The 16,001-nt window shown below is 41.2% G+C and overlaps 1 protein-coding gene across 1 annotated transcript; it reads left to right on the forward strand.

Moving 5' to 3' along the window:
* Positions 1-663: 663 nt before the first annotated feature.
* Positions 664-13,021, forward strand: mnx2b (motor neuron and pancreas homeobox 2b). Its single transcript, XM_052063279.1, has 3 exons — positions 664-8,137; positions 10,305-10,462; positions 10,956-13,021. Exons 1-3 carry the CDS (start codon positions 7,636-7,638, stop codon positions 11,376-11,378), a joined length of 1,083 nt encoding a protein of 360 aa, XP_051919239.1. The 5' UTR covers positions 664-7,635; the 3' UTR covers positions 11,379-13,021.
* Positions 13,022-16,001: the final 2,980 nt, after the last annotated feature.

Here is a 16,001-nt window from a genome sequence, read left to right on the forward strand (position 1 = left end):
CAATGGGCCCCTTGTGAGCGGCGTAGTAAAGCGGGGCAGTTAGATAGAAGGGCCCATTAAATCGTCATAAACACACACTGTAACTGGATTATGTTGAAAGGAAGCTTTTGATTTCTAGGTGGAAAAAATAAACAGGTGAGCTGTGGTTAAAAAAAAAATCCACATAGTTGGAATTCCCCAGTTGAGATAAGCTAAAAACCTGCGGTCATGCTTTTCTGTTTCGATTTATGTCAGTTGTTTAAACTTTTCTTAACCTTTTTGCATCTATTATTCCATTAACTAACACTTAAGCACACAAGCTAACATTCAAATAAAGAGAACAAACATTGTATTCATTTCAACAAGCTGCCTGGGCGAATTTGTTTGTAATCTTGGTGAGATTTGGTGTGGAAGAAAGAATTTGAGAGTCCTGACCTCAACCACATAAAACATCTTTGGCATGAATTTGAATTAAAAAAAAAAAAAATACGATCTTGATATACAAACTCAACTCTCGTTTGCAAATAGTGAACAATTCTTCAAAAAAGAAGCTTCAAACTGCTAATTGCTATCCCCAGATGAATTTACTGGCAAAATAAATGCTAAACAGCAAAGTCCATTTGGTGTATTTAAGCTTTTGCGTCTACCAGCCATTTTTAACACCTCTTGCCCTGAACAAGGACCGCGAGGAGAGACAAACAACCATTCACACCCACTCCGTCACTGAGCGGGAACTGATACCGCGCTTCCAGGACACAGGTCAGGCGAGTCAACCAAGACACCATCAGCGTCTTTACTAGCTTATTGCAGACACTAAATAGCATATTATACGATGCTGTATGATCAGCCTTTTAGCAATGGATTGAACAAATGGTGCAGCAACACATGTAGATATCTATCCATCCATCCATCCATTTTCTAATCCACTTCTCCTCACAAGGGTCGCGGGTGTGCTGCAGCCTATCCAAGCTGTCTCCGGGCAGCAGGTGGGGGACACCTTGAATTGGTCGCCAGCCAACCGCAGGGCACACATAGACAAACAACCATTTGAGCTCACACTCACACCTAGGGACAATTTAGAGTGTTCCATTAATCTGCAGCGTATGTTTTTGGAATGTGGGAGCAAACCGAAGTACTCAGAGAAAACCCACACAGACACGGGGAGAACATGCAAGCTCCACACAGGAAGGCCAGAGTCGGAATCGAACCCTGCACTCCTGCACTCTGAGGGAAATGTGCTAACCAGTCAGCCACCGTGATATGGATAGGCAATTTATCAGTAGCCGTCACATTTTCTTTGTCCTCTGCATTGAACAATTAATATTAATGTCGTACTGATCAGCTGAGAGGAGTTGAGACTTCTCAATGATCAGTATATCCATCTGTTTTATACTGTCCCGAAAAACACAAAGTGAAAAAATGACCAAGCAGCGGCTCGTAACTTGAATAACTTTAAGTTGACGGACATGGAAGTCAACATACCCCTATAATTCATTTAATTTTGTGTAAATGATTTGCATTACTCCTTTGCCAGAAGTAGAAGAAATCTCATGCGAGAATTTCCCACCCTTTTGCCACTCAACGGCTCTTGAAACTGCTGAATTCTTCCTGATTTGAGGGATGTGACTGTGAAGCAGGGCTGGATTTCATATGGCAAAGCTCAATATCGGTTAATAAATAATGGCGAAAGGGTACAATGAGTAGGAAAAGAACTATATTAGTGTTATCTCCTTAATGAGACAACATTAATTTTGAACTCAAGGTCTGGCAGAAAGCAAGCTGATTTATGGCCTCCCTTTAACTTCCCTGAAATTAGTCTAATTACCCAGAGGACGGCGAGCTGCTTGTCGCTGCATAGGAAGCCCATTGTGCACTAGCTTCATTTATCACACCCCAGGTCCAGATGATTGTGTGATGTGCTGCAGGCCTTCTCAGGGAAGCTGCAGGCTGAATCATTCAGTGGTGTGTTGAATGTTCCGTTGCTATAACTGGCTTGACTGAATGAAGTTCCTGAGTGGATAATATACAGTGGACCCCCGTTTGTCATCTCATGCTGTTCACAATTTGATTTATTGTCTGCTGAGGCATGGCATCCCACCCATCTTGAAGGGCAGGCCTCAAGTCGTTTGAGGTTCTGGGGAGTTTTGACCCTCTACACGGTGACTCGGCTGCATGGCAGAATCACTATCACTGAATTAATAATGTTATTCAAGTAGGATGGGCTTGTCACTGCACCATTCACAAAATGTCGGGCAGTTCTGCATCGACTGGACACGCACTGTAACACCGTCACCACCAAAAGCTCGTCTTGTGACGACAGTGGCTAATGCGTAGCGCTCTCGATGTCTCAAATATTGTTGGCGGCTATCATTTCTGCTCAAGGTAAATTGACTTTCATCAGAGGACAGCATTGAGGCCCACTGGTCTCTCATCCAGCATAAATGCTCCCTGGCCCATGCAAGGTGATGAAGACTTTTGGTGGTGCCTCGCACCTCCCTTCAACGTGCTTGGTGTTGAGTGGCATTCATCATCCGGTTTCTCAGTGCATTGTTCAAAATGTAGCGGTCATCAGCATGGGATTTGGCCAAAAGACCTCCTTTTCTACATGTTTCTGTGCCTCTTCCAGTCTCACGATATCTCTTTTGCAACTTACTGATGAAACTCTGTCACACTCTCAGTTCAGTGGCCACTTCAGTCCGAGAACATGCTGTTTGAAGCACCGCAATGATCTGTTGATCCATTGGTTGGTATTGTCTCAGTCTTGTGATGTCAAAGGGTGAACAGAAAGATGAAGACGATTTTTTTAACACCAACTCGAACGGAACCAGGACATTTACTGGTTGATTCAATGGTTAAACGTGTGTTAAGAATTTTACCGGTAAGCTCCTCGCTAGAGAACAGCAACTTGTGCAAAAAGTACTGAAACAGTTGGACATGTGCATTCAAAAGCTCACCTGAAAGCCAAATATCTTTTTTTTGATTTAGTGTGTAAAACAGAACTTTTTTTTTTTTTTTTTTGCATGGATGATATTTTTAAACAGAACATTTTACTCATGTAGTCCTGTCAGGTTATATTGACCGTTATATCATGTATGACAAATTTTGAAATGTTTTTTTGGGGGGGAGAGAGATTCACAAACTCCCCCTCTTTGTGGTTTTATTCATCCACTGTCATAGCATTTGTCTTTCAAGGCCCGCGGCTGGAAGTCAGACAGTTGGAGAGCAAAGCAGGATCAGTTTTCGGGCAGGTCACATTATCTCTTTGCCGCGGTAATGATTGAAAAATCAGCCTGTAATTGCTGATAGGCCCTGTAATATTTCAGTTAACTTCTGTTGGCGGCAAGGTTTACTGACGCATAACTCTTCGATAAACCGCCGCTTTGTAGGGCCGGCGTGTCTCTTTGAACCGATCGTGTTCTCACGGTGAGAAAGGTGTGCGGGCGTAGACGGAGTGGTGCGCAGAGTTCAAGAGGGCATGCGTGAAAGTGGAACAAAAGCATGTAATGAGGGATTTAGGCTGTCAAAATGAAGCTCCCGGTGAAAGGGTGCAAAGCCATGTTTGATGATGATGATGATGATGATGAATGTTTGTTACGGCATTCTAGTTGACTGACCTCTGGGATGGGTCACAACTAAATCACTTTACTGTCATTTTGAGCCAGTTGGACTTTTGTTAGCTTTTTGACAATCGAGTCAAGGCAGAGGTTGCAGACATACGAGTTCACGTAACTCGCTGAGTGAAGAAAGCTATTTTGGATTGAGGAGATGGTAAAGTTAAAAATAACATACTGTGACTATTTCTTTTTTTGATGAAAATAACATGTTTTTCTGACTTTTTACCAGTCAAAAAAAGAAAAAAGAATTACACAAACGCTGTTACTTTGTGATTAGATGGTCAAGGGCGTCAAGGCAGAACTTTGCACCCAGTGTAAAGGCTTTTCGCTCACAAAACACCTTACTAGTCTCAAAATAGATTTACCTTCAAGCTATGGCAGCACAGAACGATCCCGGAGTGAGTGAGTTTGTGTTTGCTGTAATGTCATATTTCGTGGATCTGATCATTGACGTCATTTATCGATCACGCAAATTATGGCATCAACAATTTTGCATACAATGAAAACGATCGACCAAATTTGATGCACTCGATCAAATGTTCTCTTTGTTCTTTCTCATATGACAAATCAGCGCACCAGCAGAACAACTAAGGGGCACTAGTAGTACAACTCTGTCTCATCAGTAAAGTTTTTGTTCCACTATTGTGTGACATTTACACACTGGATTGACAATGTTCCTAAACTAAAGTACAAGTGGGCAGTTTGGTGCTACTTGTAGGGTCAGGAATGTCAGTAGTGCATGACGTATGCCCAGGGCCGTGACATTGAGAATTCTGGGAAATAAACGGCCGCGGAACAGGGACGGCCCAAATCAACAAATAGGTTTAGGGCACAGTACTTTCCTGCATATGCCTATTAGCACGGCAGTTTTTTATTCAAGTACAATTTTACCCAATTTTTAAGTACAGTGTCTATGTTTAAACTGTGGACGCACATACACACACACATATATGTGTGTCGATTTAGATATACTGTAGATTTATGACATTTGCAATGCTGATGAGCCATTGGGTCCAGCCATTGTTGGGAAATGCAATTGACGCTGGAAGAAGAGGCGCCTGCCCTCACAGCCTCTGATTCAATTTAATTTGGGGGCTGCTGTTGACAGGCCCGGGTGAAGGATGTCACCTTTCTCTGACCATTCAAATTACTTTCCAATCGTAAAAACAAGCCAGGGGGATTTGGGGGAGGAAGACGTTGCGAGGCGCACTAAATTCTTCGGGGCAAATTACCCATGTTTGAGCAGCAAGGAGGTAATCTGCTGATAGAGAGCAGAGGGCAAGAGACACGGAAGGTTACGATGGCAAAAAGGCGGGTGGGGAGGTGCAGGGGGGCTAAGAGGGCGGACTTGCTTCAAGCTTCAATTTTCTGGAGGTCGGCTCCACTCATGGCTCATGATAGATAGAAGAAATGTAGAACCTCAGAACCGTTGGCTTCAATACGAATCATTTTCCATGCACACATCATGTTATGGGTCAATTTTGACCCAATCCAAGAATATCCTCAGAATAATTGTCAATGGATGATGGAGGACAGAGCTTTTCAAAATGTACAACTAAGCAGTCTGACAGTTATTCACAGACACGCTGCGCAGTGGACATGCATTATCAGAAAACGTGAGCATGCTCATGAGTGACCCTTCGTCCGCATTTATCTCTCACTCCCTCTCTCTCACTCGCACACATTACAAATTCAGTGTTATATGCACTTATGCCATTTAAAGTCAATTAGACAAAAGGCTTAGTTTTCAAAGAGTTGTCGGCGGCGCGTGAGGGCACTTTTCGAAACGCAATGGACCCTCCCAGCCTCTGCGCTATGTTTCAGATTGTATTAGAGCTCAACAAGCCAGGCCCCATAAACTGTCACACGCTTGAGTTGGCCGTTATTGAACAGAACAAAATGGCTGTCTCATGCTCCAGGTTGCCCTGAGAACCGTTACGATGCACGCGCAACAGAATGTGGCAAAACTTTCGAGGACCGTGGCATGCGTCTCATATTTGGGGTAAATTTTAACTCTGGAAAGTCATAATAGGCTGCATAATATGACTCTTGTGCCAAGTGGAAGATATGGCCGGTTGTAGCAAACAAGTCTTGCAAGATCCAAAATTCATTTTTAACAGATGCTCCCGCTCCTTTTTTCTGTTTAAAATGGCATTAGTTCACATTAAGCTAATTAACTTATAGCCTCTTGCGTGGAGTTATGCTTTTATATGGTCTGTGTGCAATGCTAGGTCATAAAATTTAATGGCTTCTTGGATGACCGTGAGAATGAAAGGAGCCGTTAATATAAATGATTTAAAAACTGCACATGGTGTACTTTCTTTGCTGCGTCCTCCAATCAGCAATTTTGGGGGCCTCGGGGTGTTTGCATCACCATAAATTTGATGTCTTTGTTAGCTACTCCATACTGACTGTGAAAATCTGTTTGACCAATCTCTAAAGATGTGCAAATACAAAATCACTTTTTAAATACTTTTTTTTTTAATCATATTTTCGGGAGGCTACCTCATTTGGCAACTTTGGGTTTAAATATATTCAAAGTGGTCCTCAATTATGATGAAATGCAGCTCTACATCATTGGAAAGTACAGTACAGCCATAAGAATAAATATGTTTTATGCAATTTCTGTAGAAATGTGCGAATGCAGAATAGGTGACGCCAAATTGAAATGTTCTAGAATTTGTTGTTGAAATGTTAACGGTGAGACTTGAAATTGAAATGGTTTGAATCAGTTGAGAAATGTGGGAGGAGTAGATGTGTAAACTAATTCATGTTCCTCAATTTAATTAATTGTCACTGTGTAAAATTGGGGCCTTTGGAGATGTGATTAACAGCTCCCAAGATTTTCGAATGAGCTGAATAGATTGATGTTGGAATGGTTGGTTTCAACGGGCAGAGAAAATGTTTAAGGAAGAGATGAATATGATCAAGATCAATTTATTTTGGAATCCTATTGTTATAATTTGGGGATTTAGGAAATGTAATAAATTGTTCCCAAGATGTGATGAATGAGATGGAATGGTTTAGGTTGGTCAAGAAATGTGGAAGAAGAAGTTTAATGTGTAAATATCTTAGATTTGGATAGTTCATTGTGAAAACTGGGGCGGATGCAGGATGCATATTCATAGAAATGGTTTCCAAGATGTTCAAAATGAACTGAACATTTGGAATGGGACAGAGTTAACTTATTTATTGAACGTCTCATTTACCTCGATTGTTTTTTTTGTGTGTGTGTGCGCGCATGTGTGTGTGTGTGTGCTTGAAAAATTGGTATTTTTGGGGAAAGTGCTGAAAGTTATTCCTTACACATCCTGAATTTTATGACGTTTGAAGTTCAATTTGAATCCATTAAAAAATGTGGAAGGAGAAACACTGTGGATTACAATAAAACGATTTTTTGTGTGCATAATAACATACTGTCAAGTCTGTCAGTGTTATTCAAGACCAAACATTTTTATCTTTATAAAGGCAGAATGTGCTGCATCAAGGGGCTGTGCAGATAATGCCTTTAATGACCTTGTGGCCAGTTAGTGTGCAATCTCATGATATAGACATCTGACAGCAACGTTATATACGGTACCGCAGTGCAACTAACAGGAGCCTAACAATTGACTAATTATCTTAATGTAGCCCTGCAAGCTTTGATGCAGTTGAAGGTGTTTGCAGGCAGGACAAGGGTTGGACATTACCTCACTCACAATGCTTTCTTTGGGGGCGGGGGGGGGGGGGGGGGGAGAGAAACGAGCGGGTAATTAGCTGATTAGAGGCCCGTCAGAGCCAATCCCGGCCGGCCCCCACCCAGACCTGCAGGGCTGGAGGGCGGATTGACAGACGGATGGAGACAGAGAAGGAGCCGGAGAGAGGGAGGGAGGTAGGAAGGAACCGTGTTGACTGGAGAATTCAGGTTGAAGACGGACACTGTCCCATTCAGCACACTTAATAAACTCAATCTGCAAGACGGTAGAGGGAACAGAGTGATCTGCGGGCAGGAATTACTTCAACGTGACATATGCGTTCGTTAAATTGCCTTAATAGGAGGTGAATGAAAGCGATCTGCAGGTGTGCACCCGCTGCAAATTTATTGACTTCTTTCCAACTCCTCATGGAGAAATCGAAAAACTTTCGCATCGACGCCCTGCTCGCGGACGAGCCCAACCGGGCCAGCCGAGACGTATCCCCGGGCCTGAGTTGCGACAGTCCGACTGGGAGCCCCGTGGCCTGCCGCCGCGGGGACACGCCGTCTCCTCGGGCCGCCGCGCAGCTCCACGCGTCGGGAATGATCCCCAAAGCAAGCGTCCTCAATCTCACGCACACGGCACTGGCGTCCATGCCCCAGGCTGCCATCCCGGGCATTTACCCAGCACCTATGTACCCGTTGTCGGCTCTGGGTGGCCAGCACCCTGCCTTCGCTTACAGCGGCTTTACGCAGCTGACTCACGTCTACCCGGAACACCTGAAGGCGGCCGCGGCCATGGCGGGCTCGGTGCCACTGGAGCACTGGATCCGGGCGGGGATTATGATGCCAAGACTGCCAGATTACAGCGGTGAGTCTTTCAAAAGACACCCCACCCCACACACACACACACACACCCACCCTTTAAAAAAAAAAAAAATAATAGGACAAAAAAGTAGATTCAATCAATATCCATCTTCTCAAAAACGCAAAATAAAGGACTGAACAATTCAATTATATTGCGCATAACAGTTAAATAAAAATTAGATACCTGTAAATCCGTGTAAAGTGTTTTAAAAGATAAGACGCATTTGTATTGTGCTTACTTATAAATAACTGAACTAAATTTAACAAGTGTACTTACCCGGATGAAGAAAGTTTCACCTAATGCCTAATCTGAACATTACGGACATGCTTTTACTGCTAGATAGAAGATGAGATTTCATCATATATAATTTTTGATTGCCATTAAAATATCCATTTATTACTGTATTTTGAAGTTTAAGAGTTGGTTAAACTGGGTTTTAGTGGCATCTGAAATGCTTGCTTCCATTTGACAAATCCCATTATAGAAATTTTAGATTTTCTCAATTAGGTGTTTTCACTTGTGGGCTTTTCTAGCATCACTTTACTTCATGCCCTTTAACACTGTCTTCTCATTCACCTCATGAAGCAACAACTGAGAGTTCAGTATGTAGCTCATGGACACCTCAGCATGGTCACAAGTGCGTACGATGGAACCCACAACCGTACGGATTGGGAGACTGACTACACTTCTGCCTGAACCATGCCACCCCACAATGATCCCTTGTAATTGCCCTGTATTTTTAAGCATCATTAGCAGTGTTATCTGCAAATAGCCTATTCTTCAATCTGCTCCTCAAAAAACACATTCAAAGAAGGTCTATTTTTTTCTATTACCTAATTTTTTTTTCTCCGTTCTTAATGTTAGCATAGCTATGGCAATATACTTTTGGATTTAAGTACATGTGAGGCTCTACTTTTTACTTTTCTGTCACTGTTTGCAATACATTTGTACGTTCTCCGCTTTACTAGAGGGTCTCGTATTTTTATTTTACCCTCTCTGTCTCTATGAAGCGCAAACTGATGAAAACTGTCTGTGTGACAAAGACATGAATAAACAAACACACATTTTGTAGTTCATAAATAAAATCCCAACGCCGTCATTGAATTTTCATTAAGTTAATGGCAGGCTTGTGATTTTATGGCCCATGTGCCGACTTCTGCCTCTGTTGTGTTGACCATCTGCAATAAACTGGAGTCAAACCTTACAGTAAATGACGGCCGCATGATGCTGCCATATACGTGTGCTCCCAACCTACGAAAATAATATTGAGCTTCCACTGGTGTAGGCATTTGGCATAAGATTTCACACTTGTGCAAAACTTCACTGACTCGAGACATCAGTTGAGTGGAATTGTGCTTCATCAGTGTAAGAAGTGAAGAGGCAATTGAGTGCAGCACTGTCAAAACTATGGCAAAGAGGCCATTTCTGGCACAAGGTACCTTTTGTAATGAAAATGACATTTGACACTACTGGCAATGTTATTGAAAACAAAAACGGTGGGAGTGAGCATCACTGAGTAAAGTGAGGATTTGTAAAAAGTCGGGGAGCTGTAGTCAAAGTGTGGTGCGCGAGCTCCCTCTAGTGGTACACAAAAGAATCAATAGCTAATTACAGTTCAGTTGTACTTAACTTTAAAGATCACCATTTGCATTTAATCATCAAACCCTTGTTTTGTATAGGCCTTTTTGGGGACAATTTTATTTAAATTATATGTGCAATTTGACCCACTGTACTGTTTTGTTCATAATGTCAGAGTGGTTCAGAATATTAACTATAATTTTTAGGAATAAAACTCGTGCCTCTCATTTCTGATGAGCACTTGTTGAGACCCCTACAATACTACCACAATTTAAAATGGGTAGGAGGAGAGCTAAATATTTTTTTAGGTGGTACAAGTAAACACAATTTTAAAGACTGTCAACCTACAATAAATTGTGGATGCGGCGAACTCCCAGATGCAGGTTTCGGTCTGTTCTAGTGGGATAGAGGGCCAAGGGCCAAGGGCCAACTTCAAATCCTGAAAATTTATAAACTTCTTGCCTTATCATTTTTAACAGAAAGCTATGGTGAAGCAGTTTCCCCCCCCCCCAAATAATTAATGTATGTAACAACAATCAATAATTGCTTCATGGATTCATTCATCATTGAATATTTTTTGTTCCTTCAGCAGGCCCTCAGTCTGGTCTGCTGGGAAAGTGCCGAAGGCCTCGCACGGCCTTCACCAGTCAACAGCTGCTGGAGCTGGAGAACCAGTTCAAACTCAACAAGTACCTGTCCAGGCCCAAACGTTTCGAAGTGGCCACCTCTCTTATGTTGACAGAAACGCAGGTAACACAGCACGCCTCCCGAGGTCGGCATTTCCACTCTATGGCTGCTGAAAAGCAATGGACACCAAATTTTTAACCAAAAAAAGACCTCAAAGCATTCTGACTTTAAAATGATCAGTTTCAATTGGGGAATGTTAGGAACTATTACCATTGTCCAAGTTTCCAATTGTGCACAGTAAAATTCATGAATTAAGAGTTTACATGAACCCTCACTTCTTCCACGTCCCTCGACTGATTCAAACAATTTTAAGCCTCACCCTTCTGTTTCAACATTTTAGTTGACTCCGCAGCATTTTCAGTTCAAATTCATCTTTTTATCATTCACACACAATTTCTACCGGTACTGCAATTACCACTTTTAATTTGATGTAGTGTTTATCATCCCTAAAGGGAGGCATGATCATTTACTTTGGACAGAATTGTGTGCATGTCTTCACGCACAAACTGTGCAAATTTTGATGTACACTTGTATTATCTGCGGGCTTGGTGGTCAGGTCAAGATCTGGTTCCAAAACCGGAGAATGAAGTGGAAGCGGAGTCGGAAGGCCAAGGAGCAGGCCAGTGCTTCTGGCCTGTCTGAAGCTGGTGGAAAAACATCCAGTAACAAACCCGGCGAGAAAAGGCCTCAGCATGCAAATCCAGAGGACTGTGGTGTGGATCTACTCTTGGAGGATGGTGATGAAGAAGAAGAAGAGGAGGAAGAAGAAGAAGAGGAGGATGAGGAGGAGGAAGAACCTCAGCACGGTTTTTCAGTGGTTATGGGGAACCGAGTTGGGATACCGAGATCCATGGACTTCATGCGGCGCAGCGCGGATGTGGGCTTCACCCCTCACAGCCCTTTCACTGAGGACGAACTAGACGGAGTGCAAGCGGGGGGAGGAGGAGGAGGAGATAGGAAGATGGTCGCAGGACTGTGAGAGGACTGGACATTTGATGTCAGGGACACTCATTTGAAGGCAGAGGCCACAATTGTGAACAAACAGAACATTTGTTGTTAACCCTTAAATGCTGTTCATTTTTCATGCACTCATATCATACAATATCCACTTAATAATTGTCTGGATGAAAGTATGACCTCCAGATCTTTTCAAACTATAGTAATAGCCGCTCTAGTATTAATGAATGGATGATTAATCCTTAAAAAAAACTGTTTCAGAGAAAAGGAAAAATGTATTTTATTGCCACTGTTTTGAGATTTCACCCATGACCCTTCAAAAACAAACTGGTGCTTCACTAGGATCCTTGTAAAATGTGGTGAGACACAGCCAGTTCTCTAGACTGTTTCAAACGCTCCCATGAACATCATCCCACTGTCTCTTATAAATACACATATATGTCTATGTATCTAGATATCTATACATATGTACATATATATGTGTATATTTACGTACACATGCGGTGTATAAATCATGCGACTAATTACAATTAAAAATTGTAATCGACTAACAACCTTGTGTGGTGTCCTCTGGAATCACCGTCAACACTGTCCCATATACGGTATGTACACACATTTACCTCATTCGGACTGTTTCGAAACCCCCGTGAACCTTCAATGGCTAACAGTTGCATGTTTTTGCGGAAAACTGTGAAAATGTGGTGGTGGTTACACAAGCAGTTCTCTGCAGCATTTCAAATTTTGTAGCACTTATGAATGACATTTAGAAATATGACTCTTTTGTGTTTGTGGGTGACTTTAGGAACATTATCAGGGTGAGAAGAATACATTTAGGGTGCGTTTCTTGCTGGCAAATGTCAAAACAATTCAAATTTGACCTAACGTATGTAAAGGTTAACAACGCATGGACTTAATGCTGTTTCCTTCTTGACGAAAATATAAAAGTACGGCCACATGCAGACGCAACCCAAAAAACTAGTTTGTGACTCAAGTCATCAAAATACTTGACATCATTGCCGCGCTCAAGTCAACTTGTCGCCTCCTGACACCTTTGTAATCATCGCCGGGGACCATGTACCGGTAATCTAGAATCACAAGTTGTCTATAAAAGTACACAAAAAGATACTTTAAGAGTAACCAATGGTGCTGTGACTTCCAAACCTTTCAGGTTTTGGCACCACGCGTTTAGATGCATTTCATTCATTTTCAATGTGATGTTGCACTTTCACCTGTTTACTTCTCAAGGTTTTCCCCTTATTGTGAGGAAATGAATTTAATTGATTTGTTATAAAAATAAACCATAATGTATTTATCGGACACTTGTTTGTGGTTTTAACAATTAAAAAAATGTTTTGTGTTGAGAAATGTTTGCAATAAATACACTTGACTGGACCGTTGTCAAGGGGACAGAAAAATGACTGGTCATTTACTTTTAAAAATGAACGCTGCATATTGCTTATTGTTTCTGTGGACAGTGTGTTAATATTCTAAAGATCTCCAATTGAGAAACCACACGGCACATTCAGATGCTGTACAAAATAGAATCTAGTGGCTATACTTTAGCTCTGTATGCATGTTTATATTGTGTCAGCAGGTCAGTTGGATTCTTTGGGATACAGCGTTTGTGAGAAAACTCAGGAAATAAAGTTGATCAGCTGATCAAATTGAACATTTGAAGAGATATTCTTTGATTTGGCTTCAGTGAAGATTCACATTGTCGACATAGGTCACATGGGCACTGTGCATTAATTTACCTTTGAGTGATTATAATCAGCAAATTACACACACACAAACACACATATATATATATATAATGTGTATGGAGTACCCGGAGAAAACCCACGCAGGCCTGGGGAGAACATGCAAACTCCACAAAAGAAGGCTGGAGTCGGGGATCGGATCCATGAACCTTTGCACTGTGAAGACAATGCCGCTGCATGCGGCCAGATGGTCCAGTGGTGAGCGCTTCGACTTCACAGTGCAAAGGTCGTGCACCTGCGGCCTTCCTGTGTGGAGTTAGCATGTTCTCCCCGGGCCTGCGTGGGTCTTCTCCAGGTACTCCGGTTTCCTCCCACATTCCAAAAACATGCATGGCAGGGATGATTGAACACTCAAAATTGTCCCTATGTGTGAGTGTGATCGCGGATGGTTGTTCATCTCTGTGTGCCCTGTGATTGACTGGCAACCTGTTCAAGCTGTCCCCGCCTACTGCCCAAAGACAGCTGGGATAGGCTGCTCCAGCACCCGCCTTAATCAATTTAGTCGGCAGCGATTTATTTTTAACCTTAAATTGTACCATTAATGCATTCTATGCTAGAATATTGATATACTGTAGATACTGCAGATCTCTAGAGAGATTTATTTTTACAGGTACTCACATAAACAACACGTGTCAAAGCACAGCACATTTATTTGCCATTACTGTAGTTGTTCTAAATATACCAATTCATATTAATAATAATCTAGAGATGATTATTCATTTTGTGTTCATTTATTCGTATGCTTTTATAAACATAACTCAAAGAGAACCGAGCAAATTGTAGTACTGTACTGTATCTGAGAAAAGCCCATTTGTTTTATCTTGTTGCACTTGTTTGTCGATTTGCATTTCGATACTTTATTTTATTAATTAACTCGATATGAAGCTTTCGTACAGATCTTCTGCTTGGGGTGACGCCTCAAGTCATCATCACATTGCAGCCAATCAATAGGAGCTCGTTTAATTGTGTCATTTATCAGCCGGGCTGCATCATGACACATTTTCCGTGCATCATCACAACTCTTTGAAAATAAGGCTTTATTATTGTTTGCCCGAGTTGGTTTAATTTAATCTGAACTCACCTTTCTCGTTGATTCCCATCACCAATTTCGTCTCGTTTCTTACTAAAAATGCAGACGACCTTTTTTTTAAACATTGGAGCCATAATGCACGTTGTGTTTATAAAATATTTCGCTGTCTTTCGAATTACCGACTCAACAACACCCTCCCCCACCCCCATCGTCCCTTTGTTGGATGAATAAATCAGAAAAACATATTTTACACCGTTGAATCAATCAGCGAAATGTGGAGCTCATTACGTGAATATGAACAGATTGTCTGATCTCCTAAAGTAATCACACGTTTCCCTGGGCCTTGTCACTTAACTAATGGACAGCAGGCGCCGAGTGACGGAGGAGCCCAATAAATTCACATCAGTCCTACTCAAAAGGCATGAAAAACACACCGTTTCCCCCCGTAAAGTTTATTGAAAAGGGCGACCGTGGAGGGATGCATTCACACATGTCACGTCACCTATGCTTCAGGAATATGTATGACGATGTGTGAGTTGTGAGTTTGAGACTTGGTGACAAAATTCAAGAGGACCAATGAAAAATAAATGGACAAAAAGAAGCTTTCTCAAATTTCAAATGAGATTATTAAATAAATAACTCGCTTATTTCATTACATCCTTACAACATGTTTCAAATGCTGAAGAGCGTTTCAAATTTAGGGCACGCTGAACTACTTGCACGTATCAAAATCTTTACAGGATTTCACATTTTCTGCACTTCTAAAACATATTCACGTGAAGGAGAGATTAAAACAAAAGTCCGTATCTTTTACTTCGAAACTCATTGAGGACCAGGCACGGTTTCAGGGTTTTGTTTCCATTTCTTAGAGGTAAAAGTGGAAAGTGGGCTGAGAAAATAATGTACAGTATTTATATATTTTACAATATCAATACAACTCTGGAAGGCTTAACTGGTGCTATGTAGATTTTTGGCGGGGAAATAACACGCCCAAGTCCCGATGTATTGCGCCGGCCGTGTTCAGAACACCTGAGGAACTATCTTCCAACGTTTCCCACATTTTGTAATTTTCATCTTTCCACATTTTACATGACAGCATTCACAAATTCCTGCCGATATCTCCACATTTCTTGATCGCTTTAAAACATTCCAACGTTAAACTGTTTATCTTATTCAGGACGTCCACCAATATAAAACTAGAATACTTATCGAATTCCGGATTTTCACAATAAAATTCCCACTTTAAAACAGATGTACAGATTCGTTTCATATTTCTTTACCTATTGTAACCCATTCCAACTTGCAACATTTCAATGACTTCCCCAGCATTGAGTTCTGTATTTGTACCTTCAGAAATTGCATTCCAATATTGTAATATTTAGATTTATAATGTTTATGTGAAATTGGAATAGATATATAATGACTTTAATATCCTCAAATTATATATATATATATATATATATATATATATATATATATATATATATATATATATATATATATTATTGGTTGGTATACCCTACAAAACCAAGTTGCGGATATCAATGTAAAATTGTACATTTGGGCCTCAAACGTCAGACGTTTGTCTTTATAGTCCAAAGCTGACCCCTGGTGGTGAAAGGGAATGTGGCGAGCGATTCACAGAAAAGGCAACGGAAACTAGAGAAAAGAAAGAAATATATTTTATATTATCTTTCATGTTAATCTTTTATTTTATTTTTGATCTCGACATATTTTGCGAGTATCCTGAAAATACATTTCCAAAATAAATGTATTAGAGTCTCAGAATGTTAGTCAAAGAAGGCACAGTTCGGTTCTATATCGCAATTAAACTCAACAAAAAATGAGCTCACAG

This window comes from Hippocampus zosterae, chromosome 4, assembly GCF_025434085.1.
Source record: "Hippocampus zosterae strain Florida chromosome 4, ASM2543408v3, whole genome shotgun sequence".
NCBI lineage: Eukaryota > Metazoa > Chordata > Actinopteri > Syngnathiformes > Syngnathidae > Hippocampus > Hippocampus zosterae.